This window comes from Nelusetta ayraudi, unplaced genomic scaffold (assembly GCF_046127955.1).
Source record: "Nelusetta ayraudi isolate G7.1 ecotype Tasmania unplaced genomic scaffold, CSIRO-AGI_Nayr_v1 ptg000005l, whole genome shotgun sequence".
In the NCBI taxonomy this organism is placed as follows: Eukaryota; Metazoa; Chordata; class Actinopteri; order Tetraodontiformes; family Monacanthidae; genus Nelusetta; species Nelusetta ayraudi.
The window spans coordinates 9089105-9104943 of NW_027466055.1; the positions used below are offsets into that span (position 1 = coordinate 9089105).

At 45.6% G+C, this 15839-nt stretch overlaps 1 protein-coding gene across 3 annotated transcripts in view; it reads right to left on the bottom strand.

Annotated features, from left to right (window-relative positions):
- fam13b (family with sequence similarity 13 member B) overlaps positions 1-15839 on the bottom strand; it is a 49560-nt gene that overhangs the window by 24398 nt on the left and 9323 nt on the right. For all 3 annotated transcript variants that reach the window (XM_076012336.1, XM_076012337.1, XM_076012338.1), the window contains exons 2-7: positions 14697-14848; positions 12978-13184; positions 9694-9906; positions 8694-8871; positions 8453-8597; positions 4642-4769 (exon numbers count right to left, since the gene is read on the bottom strand). In XM_076012336.1, the coding sequence (XP_075868451.1) occupies positions 4642-4769; positions 8453-8597; positions 8694-8871; positions 9694-9906; positions 12978-13146 (833 nt within the window). In that variant the 5' untranslated portion in view covers positions 13147-13184; positions 14697-14848. The remainder of the gene's footprint in view (positions 1-4641; positions 4770-8452; positions 8598-8693; positions 8872-9693; positions 9907-12977; positions 13185-14696; positions 14849-15839) is intronic.

Below are 15839 nucleotides of genomic sequence, written 5' to 3' on the forward strand. Positions count from 1 at the left end.
CACACACACACACACACACACACACACACACACACACACACACACACACACACACACACACACACACACACACACACACACACACACACACACACACTTGGCTTGACCTACAAGAGAGAAGCGCACCTACATTTGCATCACTGTTTGCTTTGCGTGGGATCGTGTGGGGGTTGCTGATATGGATTCGCTGCCACAAACAAAGAAAAGTACAGCCCTGCTGCATCTCATACTGGGATATAAAATAACAGTTTCACAAGAGGATTCAACACACAGGTTTATCAGAAGCGCCGACTGGTTATGTGGAACACCGATGGCTGCGTGCGCGTGCGTGTGTGTAGTTTCATCACACTGCAGGCTTGCAAACGCTGAGGAGGAAATGTTCAAAAACGCTGCATTTCGACAGAACTCTGAAAACTCTGGAAGTTTTGCTGACATGACTTCCGTCTCAATCAATGCAAAGTGAAAAATGCAATACATTGCGCGACGTCCACCTGCACGCACATGAACGTTATTTTAGTATTCGCATTAAAACACACAAAAAAATGTGCAAACTGTCGCACATTGCACCATGCTAAGCACGCACCGGCTGACAACGGCAACAAAAAACAAAGGACGCATCCATCCCGCCGGTCAGACGGACAACTGCGCCGCTGTTATGACGGCGTGACGTCATTCCTAGCAGCAAATTCCAACCTGAATGGAATGCAGCATAAATACAAATACCGAAGACGAGTTGCTTTGGCGTTTGAATCCTGATTTTCACAGATGGCTCCTTATCACAGGGGTACGGAAGAGGATTAGGGCCACAAGAAGAGAAAAAAATCAAGAGATTTCTTTTTTTTTTTCGAGTTCACAATTCAAGAATAAAGTGGAAATTTCAAGATTAAAGTTAAAATTTCTAGAATAAAGTTGACGTAAAAAAGACAAAATTTCATGAATAAAATTTTGCAATTAATGTCAATGTGAAGTAAGTCAAATTAATTCATAAATCCGTTAATCCACCATCCATCAACTTTATTCACAAAATTTTGTCTATTTTACGTCAACGTTTTTAACGAAATTTTGACTTTATTCACGAAATGTCAACTTAAAACTCGAAATGAAACTTAAATAAGAATCTCCTTCCTAATAATATTTTTTATATAATCCTCTTTCGTACAGGGGCTCTCTCCCTCGGCGGCCTCGCGGGAAAAAAAAAAAAAACTTTCCACAAGAAGGGAGAGAGCCAAGGGCAGAGAAGGACAGAGGCGCCAGTGGAGGTGGAATGCCGCAGATTATTTATAGATCTGAAATGAATCGCGGCTGTCAGCGTGCGTGTTGAGTTGGCTGTCGGGGGTCTATTAAGGGGGCCGTGTAACAGCCACGCAAGGACAGACTCCCCCGTCGGTCAAAGAGGCAAACAAACAGCCAAAACATGGAGGGTGAAATGGGTGCTGAGTGTGTGTGTGTGTGTGTGTGTGTGTGTGTGGATGGGTGTTCAGCCAGTAAGAGGTCTGACTGATGGACAGGTGCAGCGGTGGGCCGTCCTCAAGACGGCAGAAGTTATTGAGAGATGAAAGAACACCCTGACTGAACACGGCTAACAGCAATTATGCTGTCTTGAGCATATTTGCTCAAGACACCTACATGATTTGTAGGTGCAAGTAAGAGAGTCATTCTACAAGATAATGATAATAATAATAATAATGATAATAATAATAATAATAATAATAATAATAATAATAATAATAAAGTTAAAGTAAAAAAGCTGCATCAAGAACTCAAGAGGAAGAAGAATTCTAATATTTCTGGACATCTAAAGAACGAAGGAAAAAAAAAATAAAGAGATTGTTTGTAATTTACTTCAAAAGAAGTCAGAGTGCTTCAAGCTTTTGGCAATTAACTCCAAGTATCCAAATGAAATACCTTCCACATTTCTGCTTCCATAAATTTATATGGCTTTGAGGCTGCGGTTCTCAAGCTCAGGGTCCAAAAAACACAACGCTAACGCCCACAGCGGGCCTCAGCAAGGTCACGGAGGATGAAGACCGACAGCTAAAATACCATTAGCGCCAAGACAATCACATGAGACTGAGAGATGAAACCAGTTGGCCAAGTGGGTTTTAATTTGAAACTGTGTCTATCAGCAATGATTAAAGCTCTGGGTGCAACAGAGGGACAGCAGCTGCAGCCTAATACCCCGACACACACACAGACACACACACACATGCAACTGCCTCAACAACACATGGAACGCTCTCGATGATTAAAATAAAATGCACAAAAACATCCTCAGATCTTTATATTACAGTCAAGCAAATTCGTCAATGTGCAAAATAATGCATATTAATATTTATATATATAAAAAAAACACGTTTTGAAAACACTCCCTGTCTGAACTCAACAGTTTGTGCATGAGGTGTTTGAGAGTTACAGAATGTTTATCTCTGCAAAAACACTTATTGAAAAAATATTGACAACACGTATTTATTATGCAACACTTACATAAACCGATAAACCCCGCCTATTTAGCGGGGCAAAATGCCAAGAGATGAGATTTGATGAGGAATGAGGAATTTTCAGACATTCCTGATCAGTCGATATCTCGTCACACACAGGCTGCTGGTTTGTGTTTGTCTCTCTGTTGCAGCCAGTGACACAGAGATAAAACGCATTAGTGTGAGGAGTTCAAGTGTGTGTGTGTGTGTGTGTGTGTGTGTGTCATGGCTTACTGTCTGTAATCATCTTATATACAGGCCAACAGGATAAGACACACACACACACACACACACACACACACACACACACACACACACACACACACACACACACACACACACACACACTGTAAAATCTGGAGAGTCCCATTTGCTGCCAATATAAATTTAAGGTCAATTTTGCTAACAATTTAAATTGTAAACATTATTTTAGCCAGACTGCAAGACATCATTAACGTGCAATAAAAAGGCAATGTGCCATGACAAAAAAAAAAAAAAATTGCTTCACACAATTGCATATGTACTGTAACCTCAACAATGACTAATGTCAAAGTCACGGAAATTTGTATTTGTTAAAGTCTTTATAGCGACGTCATAATCTGACGGAGCCACGCCTCCCTGCCTTCCGGGGATCTCTGGGTCTTGTGTGTGTGTCCAGTTATCATCTTAGAGGAGCTCAGCACATCAAAGGAAGCCGAGGGGATTGGCGTGTTCCTCGTTCAGTGGGGATTGAACTCTTGTCCTCCGGGGAGACTCATTATCGTGCGTACGTGAGCGTCTGCATGTGTCACACCTCCAATTTTTGGGTTGTTTTGCAGCTCACGGCGACAACGCGGCCGGGCGGGAACACGAATTCAGAGCCGAGGAGCGGCGAGTCACCGAGACGCGTTCAAACCAAACGGCACGCGGTGACTTTGATGTCACTCTGATGAGTTGTAAACTCTGTAAAACGCTGTCCGTGTTTGCTGGGTGCTGAAAGTAGCCGAGAAGTGAAAATATCCCAGCGAGCAGATTTTACAAACGGGGTTACGCAACAATAAATGATTGATTGCGACACGCTGGCTCGCTCGTTTTCAGTTGGTTAACCTTTAAACTCGGCAGATGGGCCAAATGCAGAGAAGAAACTTCAACGAGACAAATAGCAAGAGCTTGACCTTTACCGGGCTCTCAGACAAAGGCCGATATTGTGGTAGAACGGTCGCTCTGTCCATGTAATACTGTGTACATACACTAGCAGTCAAACGTTTGGACTCACCCTATGAATTTAATGTCTTTTCTTTCATTCTCATGATCATTGACATTGCAGTTTCTCACTGAAGGCGTCAAAACTATGCATGAACACACATGGAATTACGTAGGAAACAATAACAGTGTGAAATAACTCAACCACGTTTTATATTTAAATTCTTTTCAAAATTCATAAAAAGCATATTTAGAGTTATTTAACATGTTTTTTGTTTTGCTGCATAATTACATATATCTTGCTCATATTTTTTTGATGTACATCTACAATGTAGAAAGTACTGAAGATAAAGAAAAAAACATTGCATTAGATATTGCGCCCAAACTTTTGACTGGTAGTGTACATATATAATTTCTTTTATGCGTTACACAATGACACTGCTTTCGGCCTTTCGGTCACAAATGCCGCGCGTCACATGTGCCGTGCAGATAAAATTCCACCTTTGATCTTGTTTTCACACTGAAGATGCAGACCCACCACAGCAGTGTCAGACAAACTCCGCACTGCTCCGAAAAAACAAGCCGACAAAATGATCCGCAGCTGCCTGGAACCGCACACCCGACGCTTCCAGAAGGGAACGCGGCTGCCCGGCAACCCCTCACATTCTGTCCCAGGAAATAACCATTTGCCTTCCACGCCTGTTTGTCTAACATTAGCCAGCGGCAAACGTATATAAATAACCAATTATCTTATAATCACTGAGTTATTATCTCTGACCGAGCATAATCCAGCAGGGATAATGCGTTTGTTTGTGTGACTGTGTTGTGGCAGCTAATCCTGCACACAGACGGTCCCGTCAGTCATAAAAGGGGGCCATGTGGAAACGTCTCAGCTGGAGGGAACTGGCCATTTTATTAAAGAAAAAAATAATAAAAATAACTAGAAAGAAAGAAAGAATAGGAAAAGGAAAAAAAGCCGTACCTGGCTGAAATGCTGTTGTCGGTCTCTGTGTGTTGTGATGAGTCGGGGGAGGCGGGACCATCCTCTCCGTCCTGAGGCAGCTCTTCACATTCTGCTTCACACCTCTCGTCATCCAGCAGCTCCGTGATCTGAAGACGGACATAAACAAAGTGTGATACATACATACAGTATATATGCTATTTAGATTCAGCAGGATGGCTGATGGTCACCAGACCATAGAAAAGCAGATGAAAGGGTTTTTTTTGTCTCTGGGATGAGGTGAACATCATGGAAAATCTAATCAATGAAGTGTGAGAGAGAAATATTTGAAAATGAAAAAAGAAAAAAAAAAGGAAAAAGTGCAACGCCTCAGTTTTCCTAGATCGAAAAACGGCTTTGATTCACGTTTTTTTAATCAACTGTCAGAGCGATGATTCACTCGAAGCCTTGCACATAAGGCATTTTTACACACTCTTTATGCACCCGCGCCTTAATGAAAAAGTGAGTGAGGGAAGCCCTCGGGAGAGAGCCCGGGTCAAAGGTCAAACAGCAGCCGCGTCATCGTTCTCTAATCTGTATTTTTCTGCTGCTCGCCCTCCGTTCTTTTCTCCGCCGCCGCTCGCAGCGACCTCCTCCTCTGCTGTCAACGCGCCGTTGCCACGGCAACACCGCCCATCCGGGGGCTCCGATTGGCTGTCGGGGGGAAAATTCTTGTGGCGTCGTCATGTGCAGGACGGGGAGGATGAGTCACCGGCGTCGTCTACCGTGCGCCTGTGCATCTCCGTGTGGCCCCGTTTCCAATCTCATTTCTTCCACCACTCGGAAACTTAACAATAAAGAACGCTCACAGCCGAGTTCCTGGTGTAGAGCAGAACCGGCACTTCCCTCTTTCTCTAAATAAATGTTCTGTTTAGACACAGTGATGCATGAAGCTCATTTCTCAAGGGGTTTTCAAGGTCTCGCCGAAATCGCTAAACGAATTGTTGACTTGTGGCCCCTGCAGTCACTTCCTGGACACTGTGCTGCAGGCAGAGATGACATCACAGCCTCCTTGATCCTTGCCAACACACATCCATCCACTTCAGTTTATCTGTGCGTGCAGTGTTTACGGGCAGTCCGTGCCAGGGTTAGTGAATCAAAGGGACCATCGTGGAACAAAGGGTCCTGAACTTGGCCCCCGGTCTAAGAGACGTGTCCAGGCTTTTGGGGACAGAAAACAAAGAAAGTTGCACCGACATCTCCGGCCAACACCGTTAAAGCCGGCCAAGGACAGACAACAATGGTAACCAAGCGAAAGCAGCGCGCTTTCTGTGGCCAGTCAGCCGGGGGACCTGCGCACCTGATTCTTCGAGGGAGAGGAGGGAGGAACTCGGGGCAGTTTTCCCTTCTTCTCATAATGCTACAAACTAAGCTCTGGCTGGCAGGTCTGTTCAGAGGTCCTGAAATTGTCAGTAATGACTTCAATAAAGAGCTGCATCAAACACATCCCGACGATTGGGTTGAGTGATCCTTAAGTGACAAACACTAGCTGCGTTTCCATCAGTTTTTGGTCAAATAAAAGCAATATTTCTAAAAAATTTCGTCCAAAAAGGTCCAATTTCAAATTGCAGGTGTTTGCGTTGAAAAACCACCTCACGAGAGTGTCAGAAGCTTGATAGTGATATCTGAGAGGTTTTACCAAATGCAGGTGTTTTCATGACCAGTTTTTTATGGTGATATTTAGGTCTTGCAAAATTCTAGGGGCAATGGAAACGCAGCTACTGACCGCACTTCATTTTTAAGTCTATGTTGCACTCACATCATTGACTTGTTACAGAGTTATTACCGCGTCGTCTTTAGATCCGTTCAGTCATTTCATTTTGATTGTGTAAATTTCTGCCCAATAAAGGAGTAAAGAGGGCAGTCGGCCGCTTACATAAGCACATAGCTGTTAAGCATACAGCATGCGCAGGCCTCAGATTTGGAGATAAAAAAAAAAAAAGAAAAATTCAAAGCAGAGCCAAATAGCCACATTTTCTCAGGGGGCAAAGACAACAGCGTCAGATCCGAGCTTATTAAGACGAGACGCTGCTTACTTTCCCCGCTCGCTACACACTGGCGCAAAATTCCACAGCATGAATATGGATGAATACGAGCACTGGGGATTTTTTTTCCCTCCTCTTTCCCCTCCCCGTCTGGTGTTGGTCCAAAGAAAACGGCGCTGAGTCAAATCAAAGCCTCCCCCAGTCTGACCTCCGTGCCAAGCTGGGTGCAAAAGAGTCGGCGTGCTGTGTCAGCGGCGAGGGAATGGAGGTGAAGAATAACTTCTGGGACGGGGTTTGGGGGAAGTCACTGCGAAGCCCTTTAACCAGGGCAGGTGGAGAGCCGTGTCCTGCGTCTCTGCATAATAATCCCCTCCTTCCTGAGGGTTCGCTCACACATTCCCCAGCCGTGCGCAGGGGGGCTGGAGGTGGGAGCTGCGCGATTACATCATTGGGCACATTCTTTTTTTATCCTTCCTCTCCTCCCATCACCTCTTCCTCCCTTTGAACTTTTCCTTTTTCCCATCCTTGCACTCTTGTGTTGTTCTTCCCCCATCTTCCCGCCTGCTTCCTCTCCACACACCACCCACTTTTTTGGCCCTTCGCTCTTACATAAGACGCAGGGATCAGCGCACAGATGACTTGTCTTTTCGCATTTTTCTCACCGTCCCTCCTCCCCTCCTCCTCCCCCTCCCCCTCCCTCTCCCTCTCCCGCCTCAGCACCGGCTACGGTCCTTCTGGTGGTTCGGCTGCATTCTTTTTTTTTTTTGTATCTATGTGTGTGTTAATGTGATTGTTAAATGCTTATGAAACACCAGGAAAAAAAAAACACAGAGCTAGACTTTTTCTTCAAGATAAATGGGGGGGCAAAACCCCGGGGCCTGTTTTCTGCCGCGGTGCAGTTGATCATCATCACCGTCAACATCATCATCATCATCAGACAGATACAGGAAGTGCAGCAAGGACGCAGCAGCGAGGAAGCAGGAAGGAAGTAAACACTGTGAGTGCTCCTTCACTCAGCGGCTGACTTTCACTGTGACCGTGCGCAACGCTTAAGCACAACAGTGTGGAAATCAAAGCGTTTTTTTCTCTTCCAGAATCTCGTATGTATACGTACATGCACATAAAACATGTAGGTTAAATATTGGCTATTTTATTCTCCTCGGTAACTAATTAAGCCACGTTGCTGGGCAACAGGAAGAAAATACCACCAAGGTTGTTTTGTCAGCAGAGTCACAGTTCGACCAACACCCCTCAGCCCCTCCCTTCACTGAGCTGTGCATGGATTCAAATAGATGTAATACCTAATCTATTTAATATCTATCTAATTACATTTTATTTATTTATTTATTATTAAATTTAATTAAAAATTATTATTAAATGTAATTTTTCTATTTAATCCTAATCTATTTAAAACACACCTCCCTTTACATCAACACAGATTATTGTTGGAGTCTTAATATATACATATATATATATATATATAATCCCGTCTAACAGATGATGTCGGTGCTCTTCACACCTGAAAAGTTAAGAATGTGCCCTTCAATAACAATATAGGTTTAATATCATTAAAAAAAAAAGACAACTTTGTTATTTGACTTCATGCAATGAGAAGATGATTTTGAATTAAAATGTGAGCATGGGGGAGTAAAGAACAAAAAAACAAAAAAAATAAATAAAACTTTTAAAAACACATGAAAGAAATCGGACCAGAAACGCTTGAACAAACGGACACTGGAAGACAGTAAGGACGCCGTGACCGGAGAACAGATAAAGGGGATGAGACTCAAGGGGAGTGAAGACGGTACCTGTTCGTTGATGGAGCTGTAGTCGTTGGTGGTGGAGACGTCGTCGTCCTCCGAGTCAAAGAGTCCCTCCTGGTTGTCCAGCAGCTCTGCTAGGACTCTGCTGACGGACTCCTGGTCTCGATGGTCCTCTCCTTCTGTGGACAGGCTGCACCAAGATGGGGAGAGGAGAAAGGTAAGTGACGCAGGTCAATCGCTGCCTTTTTTTTTTTTTTTAATTATTCAATTTATTTTATTTACTTACTGGAAGATGTCGGGGCCGAAGACGGAGGCCAGTGCACCGGTGTTCCAGCTCTCCTGTTGGAACGCGGCCACGCTGGCCAGGAAGCGGCACAGGAAGCGCAGGAGGCCGTAGTTCAGCTGGGGAAGCTGCTGCAGGAAGTACTTGAGGTTTCTACACAGCTCCTCGTCATTGCTGTAATCTGGGGAATTAGGACGGCAGAAAAAAGTCACAGACGCGGTCAGAAAACCACCAGGTTTGAACTGCCGGTGCTTTAAATTAGACAGACAAAGTTCTTCACTGCAGTGCAGATACATTGAGTGCACTGTGTGAGGTCAGATGAGGGGAAACAGTTGCAGTCGGGATGGAAAACATAATCCTCAATGTTGGACATAAAAACCATTAGAGCGCAGGGGATTAAACCAGATTATGGGTGTGGAAAAAAGAAGAGAGGACGATGGGCAGACACAGAAACACTGACGGTGGAAGTCATGGATTCTTCATTAAGCAAACACTTCTGTTCCTTCTAAATGTATCACCTGCACGGCCTTGACTCCGACCACGGCCGTCTGAGGGAACCATCAGTCACACGGCCGACACACCACACGGCAGAAATACACATCACTGAGTTTGTGAAATATTAAAATAGCAAAAACAAAAGAAAGAAACACTCCTGAAACTCCTGAAACTGCTATGTTCTGAATCACAAAGGGCAGAAAGAGACATTTGCTGTCCACTTAAAAATATTCAAACCTACACACGCAGACATATAAACATAGAGAACGCTGACTCACAAGGGACGGCTATTTTAAACAGACGCTTAGACTTCATTCATGAATCATACCGCTGCAAAGTTAACAGAAGCGTCCCACTTATATAAACTCAAATCTAACCACAAAAAAAGAAAGAAAAAAGAGGATACAGGATAAAAAAGAAAGGATAAAGCAGAGCAACACAAACTGTGGAATGTGCAGAGGAAACGGGGGGGTGGGGGGGGTGGGGGAGCAGAATAGTGGACACACACCTTGGTGTAGCTGCAGTATGTGCCTCTGGATCTCTGTCGGGATAACTGGCTCGGGGAGCTCCTGCAGGAAGAGCCGGAGCAGACTGACTGCGGACGCCAGGTCCGCCTCCTTCTCCAGCTCCACCTCCTCACCGCTGTCATAGCGCTGACGCAGCCAATCCACGCGCTCTGCGTTGCCGTTCACCAGGAAGAGCCCCTCCAGGTCCAGGTGACCTGGCAATAGCAATGTGTATTTTTTCTTTTTTATAGAGGATGCTTTGGAAGCTGATTTAAACTTGTCATTCGTAGAAAGGAATCAGGAAATGTTTTTTTTTTTTTCTAAAAAAAGAAACTAAAATGCTCTCTCTATGGACTCTTTTCATCAATCTGCAGATGACAGGTGGGAACTAACTGTCACCAGACTGTTGCTTCTAAATATTTTCTCCTTTTTTCGCCTTTACAGTGAGCTGCTAGGCTGTGAAGACGCTCTGAACAACACAGTATTTCCACCCTGCGCTCGGCGATTCCGCTGGACGGCTTTCCGCTGCGAAGCAGGCGCGCAGCCAACGACGAATTGTGTCTGAGCGGGCCGGCGCCGCCCACACCAGCCGCTGACGGCGGTGCAAATGGCAGCTAACTGGGACTAAGACGCTGGCTCTATGAAAACCAAATTACTTTTATTGTATAGCGAGTGTACACTTTTATTGATGTATTTATGGACAGTTTGTTCAGCTTTTACCAATGTAACAATCATAAATCAAGCCAAATACGACACACTGGACCTGCAGGGAAAAGATGATCCATCCAATTTTGTGTTGGCTATACCAAAAATACCAATTCTGCATCTGCTGCAATCTTGTCAGGCTCCTGAAGTTACTGAAGGAGAAGACGGTCCCAGGATGGGTCCAGAGATTTGAAATACCGGGCACCATCCCAGTAGGCCGCAGCGCAACCCGAGCGCCTTTCTCTGTGAACGCACCCTGGGTTTTTAATCGCACCTTTGCTGCTGGTGCAACGTCTGAGTGATCACTCAGCGATTGCTTAACAAAAAAAAACACACAAAAAAAAAACCCACACACACACACAAAAGATGTGTGGCTACACGTTGGTGTTATGGTGCATTGGCGCAGCTACAGAGTGACTCAACATTCTCGGACGGCCCGTACACATCTGAAACTCGATGGTCCGGTTTGACTTTTGTGTTGCGCCGTTCCCGGTTCGAGCCCAGAAAAGCCTCGGGGGTTGTCCACGCTTCAACAAACATGTCTAAACCCGTTTCAGGGCACAAATGGGACTTTTGTACGCGGGGTAGGCAAGAGCTGGCCACTACTCCTTTCATATAGGACAACTGTTGCTGTTATGTAACGCGCCAGAGTTTCAGAAAACTGATGCGAGATCTTGTAAGCGCTTGAGAAAATAGGAAACCTATCATCTCCGCCCACTTGCTGACTCCCAGTGCTGTTTCCACCGGTCCCTTGCAAAAAAAAAAAGAAGAAGAAGAAAAGAACGGCAGACATCGAAGTGTTAATATTTTGGTTTGCAGACTGTGTTTTCTGGTCCGTTGCCAGTCTGAACTCGACGTCTGCGTTGAAATGCAGCGTACGAGTGTAGGAAAGGTGTGCAGGGCAACAGCAACAGCCGCCCATCCGCTTTCTTCCAGCGACTCGTTTTCCCATCACGGCTGTACTCCCCGCCGTGCACCGATTTTTACTGTATTCCAGCCCTGTTTCACATTGGTCGGCCCTCAAAACTCTGTGTGCGACGCCTTTTTCCAGAAAAAACCTCCAACATCACACAAAAAGAGAGGGATTAAAGCCGGTGCGCTGGCTGAATAACTTTCTGGATTGGCAGTCGTTTGAGTCACACTGCCAGTGGCAGTCTGGTGGATTTAAGACTTATTACATAACGCAGAGTGGTTTAGTGGCCTGAGGCTGCACCAGCCTGATTCACCAGCCACCTGAGGTAACTCTAAACAGTACCCAATTTTTTTTTTCTGACAGCCTTACACGAACACCTTCAGACAATTTAAATTGCTGGAAAACTGGAAACCAGCCTGTCATTATGTCACAAAGATCAAGATAAACTTTATTGTCCCACGTGGTGAGAAATTTGTTCTCACTAATAGCTCGCCCACATTGGTGGCAAGACCTAAAAGGAAGTCATCACAGCCTTCTCAACAAGGAGGCTCTGACAAAAGCCTCAGATTAAGGAAGAAGGCTGTAAACAGAGGGCTAAATACAATGTTTTCTGCACATCTATGTGTATATGAGTGTGTGAACAGACTCTGCAGAGTGTGAATCATGAATCATGTGAAGCTGCTTCCCTAGAGTCCAAGATGAAAAAGAAGGATTTGAAAACTAGTGCAAGATTGAATATTTTTAAATCTGATTATCGAAGTGTGAATTCGCAAAAAGTCAATTTCATCCTTGGATGCAAGAAGTGCAAACTCCCAACTCCACATGCCTAAAGCCAGTGCAGCGACACTGGACAAGGCCTGGGGTTCAGACTGTGGCCCTCTTCACCTTTCAGCGCCTGTGTTTTCCCAGGCAGAGCTGCAGCTGATACAACTGTTGTGCAATGAATGAGGAAGCAGAAAGGTAAAACTGACAGTCGGCCCTTTCAGAGATCCTCCTATCAGGCAAACTGGATCGCAGCCGACATACTTGGGGTTGTTGCGATGCAGGAGCGGTCAGCCGCGGCGAGGCGCGCCAGGTGGAGGCATTTTAGACGCTAATCTGATGAGACCGAGTCACTCAGGCTGTGGATTTTGGGAGTGATGAGTGATGTTCGGATGGCGAGACTGAGATCTTTATTTTAAAGAGCCACGTCTTGTTACCGACTATGAGAAAAAAAAAAAAAAAAACTTATCAAAATAATAATTATGTAACATTATGTAATTATGTCACATTAAATAAATAGAAGAGATTATGTAAATACGTAAATGAGCCGATGTGCTTGAGTGCAGCCTTTGTAAAGGCTTTTAGAACAAATCCTTATGTGTTTTAATGTGTCATTCTCTCTTTGATGACTTTGAGCTCCTGCAAACAAATGCATCACCACAAGAACGTGGGTGTGTTTGAGTCATGTCAGATTACACTGGCGCCAAGGACTGTTAATATGAGAAATTGGGGAACTTCTGAAGTTGCCCTGCGGGATGTAAATTTCAATTCAAAATCAAAAACTCGTACTGACATTGGGTGTTGAATTCAGTTTCAAACCATCTTAAGGGCCAAACCTAAACATTTTTTTTTTCCTGTTTCTGGTTTCTGAAGAAGCGGACTGACGGCAGCAGCCCACCGACTCACCGTGCTCTTCGATGTACTCGACGATGCGCTTGACCAGGGCGGGGACCTCGTGCCCGCCGACGGTGTGCGCTCGCGTCACCTCCTCCAACGGAACGCCAAAAACCCGCGTGGTGCTGGCCGAGTCGTCGCCGCCCTCATTGCCTGGCAATGGAGACACGCCCCTCCTCATGGCCTCCTCCTCACCACGATCCCGACAAGACCTCACGTCTGCAGGGAGACACGGCAGAGCGACGCTTGGCAAAATTGTAGGAAATAGGAAAAAAAAGACAAGCTGGTTGCAGGAAAAGCAGCCCAGCAAAAAAAAAACCCAAAAAACAGCACAATATCCCTTTGGGTCGTACTCACAGTGACTTCTGCTTTGTTATTCGCAAACAAACACACGGGCATGCTGGTGGGTTTTTACACGCTAAATGTTTTTTGAGCCGAGACAGAAGAGGAAGGGGGGAGAGGAGGGCAGAAACATTCACACCTTCCCTCCAGTGAGCTGAAATACTGGTCTGATTGTCTGCTGATTAATTATTAACAATTGAAAAATAACCCCCGGCTGCCGCTAGAAAGGACCGACGTTCAAAATGAAAACGCCACGCAAGGCAAACAAGGATCATTTAGGATCATCGGTTTAGATTTTAACGAGGCCGTTTGCTCAGCAGAGTTGCCGAGTCATTCAAACCAACATTCCGAAGTCTGAATGAAGTCTTAATGGAGTTGTTAATGTCCCCTGTGGTTCCTGCGGTGGGTGGCGGTCATAAAACTGTCTTTTCTTTACGGCATCACTGGTCCCGTCCTGACTGCCGCTGCATTCAAGTGGAAAGCGTTGGGATCACCACTGGTGTCAGCGCTGTCACCAAGCAGGGTGGGCTGCGAACATGCCGCAACATGTCCCCGGGACTGAGACTGAGACTGTGACTGAGAAAGCAATGGAAGTTTAATGCTACTTGTAGCCAGACACTGGGAGGTTTGCCATGATCCTGCGAGCTTTGGTTCCGTTCAGTTCAAAGTTTGTTTATATCATACGTCATACATCATGTGAACTTTAGAAACATTAGCTTTCAGTGTGTTGTGTAGTTGCCATGGTTGGGTGTCCTGATCACAAAATTAGTGTGTAATCGATAAAATAATGACGATATTCAGACTTTTTTTTAGCATCAATTTCTGTGAGAAGTGGCAACATTTTCCTCACCGTCTTGCAAAACCGTGACTGCGATGACCCGACAACATTCCTTGTCATTGAAATCGCAGCCCTTAACTTGTGGGCAAACGATGACGCCGCACATCCGTCTTTCAGAAGTCTTTCGAAATTTTAATGAAATTCCCTCGGGGGGAGCATAAAGTATTAGTCGCCCCGGTCGGCGGTGAGTAATCTGGGAGAAAACAGTGGCAGATGGTGGCCATTTTTTCCCTGAATCGGGGGTGGAGGAAAGCTACCAAATGTTCGACAGAAAAAAAGAAAATCTGCGGATTCGATCACATAGACGTCTTATTTATAGCAGGCAAACGTGCGCGAGCCAAGACGAGTACGCGTGCGCCTTGTTTGTGTGGCCGCAGCGTGCACGCGGGCCTGGAGCTGTGTGAGAAGAGGTAAATATAATGACAAGAAACAGGATGAAAAATAGCAAAAAATAGATTTTGATTGTTTGTCTTTGCAGCAGGTGTGTGTGTGTGTGTGTGTGTGTGTGTGTGTGTGTGTGTGTGTGTGTGTGTGTGTGTGTACACGCTTACCGTGTAGCAGTGAAAGTGTCCTTTATCCTCTCCTCCCCTGGCCAGTGAACCACTGAATCATCTATGGCTGCTTCAGGTTGTGGCAGAAGATGAGCCGGTAGTTCCTCATTGACAGACCGCTAATCCCTCTTGCAGGATCCCTTCTAGCTACGCTGAGGAGAGGAGAGAGAGAGCGACAAGGTGTCAGAAAAGGAAGGGAGGACATGGCCGGTGCGGAACGAAAACCCCTCCACCCGCCTGCTTCGCGCCGCTCCCCCTCCCCCCAACGGGACGCGTGAAGTTGTCGCAGGCAGAGAGAACTCTCAGCCTTGTTGTTTTGTAAATATGGATTCCCAGCGTGCACGCAAACGAGGCTGCGGCAGCGTCTCATCACGAGCAAGTTCAATTGTGCCGCGTCTCTCCACTCGCTGCGCGCTATACGAAGCCAAACCAAAGGGAAAATAAATGGAGGAGGAAAGAAAAACGAACAACTGATCCAAAATCAAAGGAGGATCCAAATATTGCTGCCCGGAATCATTACGGTCACATCATCACAAGAGTGTGTGTGTCTGCGCTTCGCAAAGATGAAAGGACGAGCGCGTTGGCCGCGTCCGACGCTGCGCTAGAAAGTTATGAAGAAGAAGTAAACTTTGGTCTCTCCTTTGCCGACTTTGGCCCTTTTAAAATATTAAAAAACAAAGTTCTGCTTCAGACAGCGGACGACGGAGACAGACAGTGAAAAATGAAAGAGACAGAGGATTAAAGCAAGATGAGAACTGGAGCAGAGGAAGAGGAGACTGAATCCAACTTGTGACTGCTTTTTTAATGGCAAAGTCATTATAAAGAAATGACGTATTTATGCTCATGCAATTAAAGGCGTCGTCGTCCACGCAGGGCACCAGCACAGCTAAAAAACAATTAGCATTTTTTGCATTCTTCCCACTTCCTTTGACCCGGCTGCGTGCTTCCTTTCATCCCGTTCACGTCACACGAGCCGCAACGACCCAGTTGGGGGGGCCAGCGTCAGAGCCACGTCAGAGTCAGAGAGGGGGGAACCGGGGACGAGATGAGCCAGAACTGGGATCATCGCTGAGGAGGAACAACGAGTTTTCGGCGCTTCTATTCCTAGTAGCTGCGAGTCCCTTCCGCTCCGCGGCTATCTGT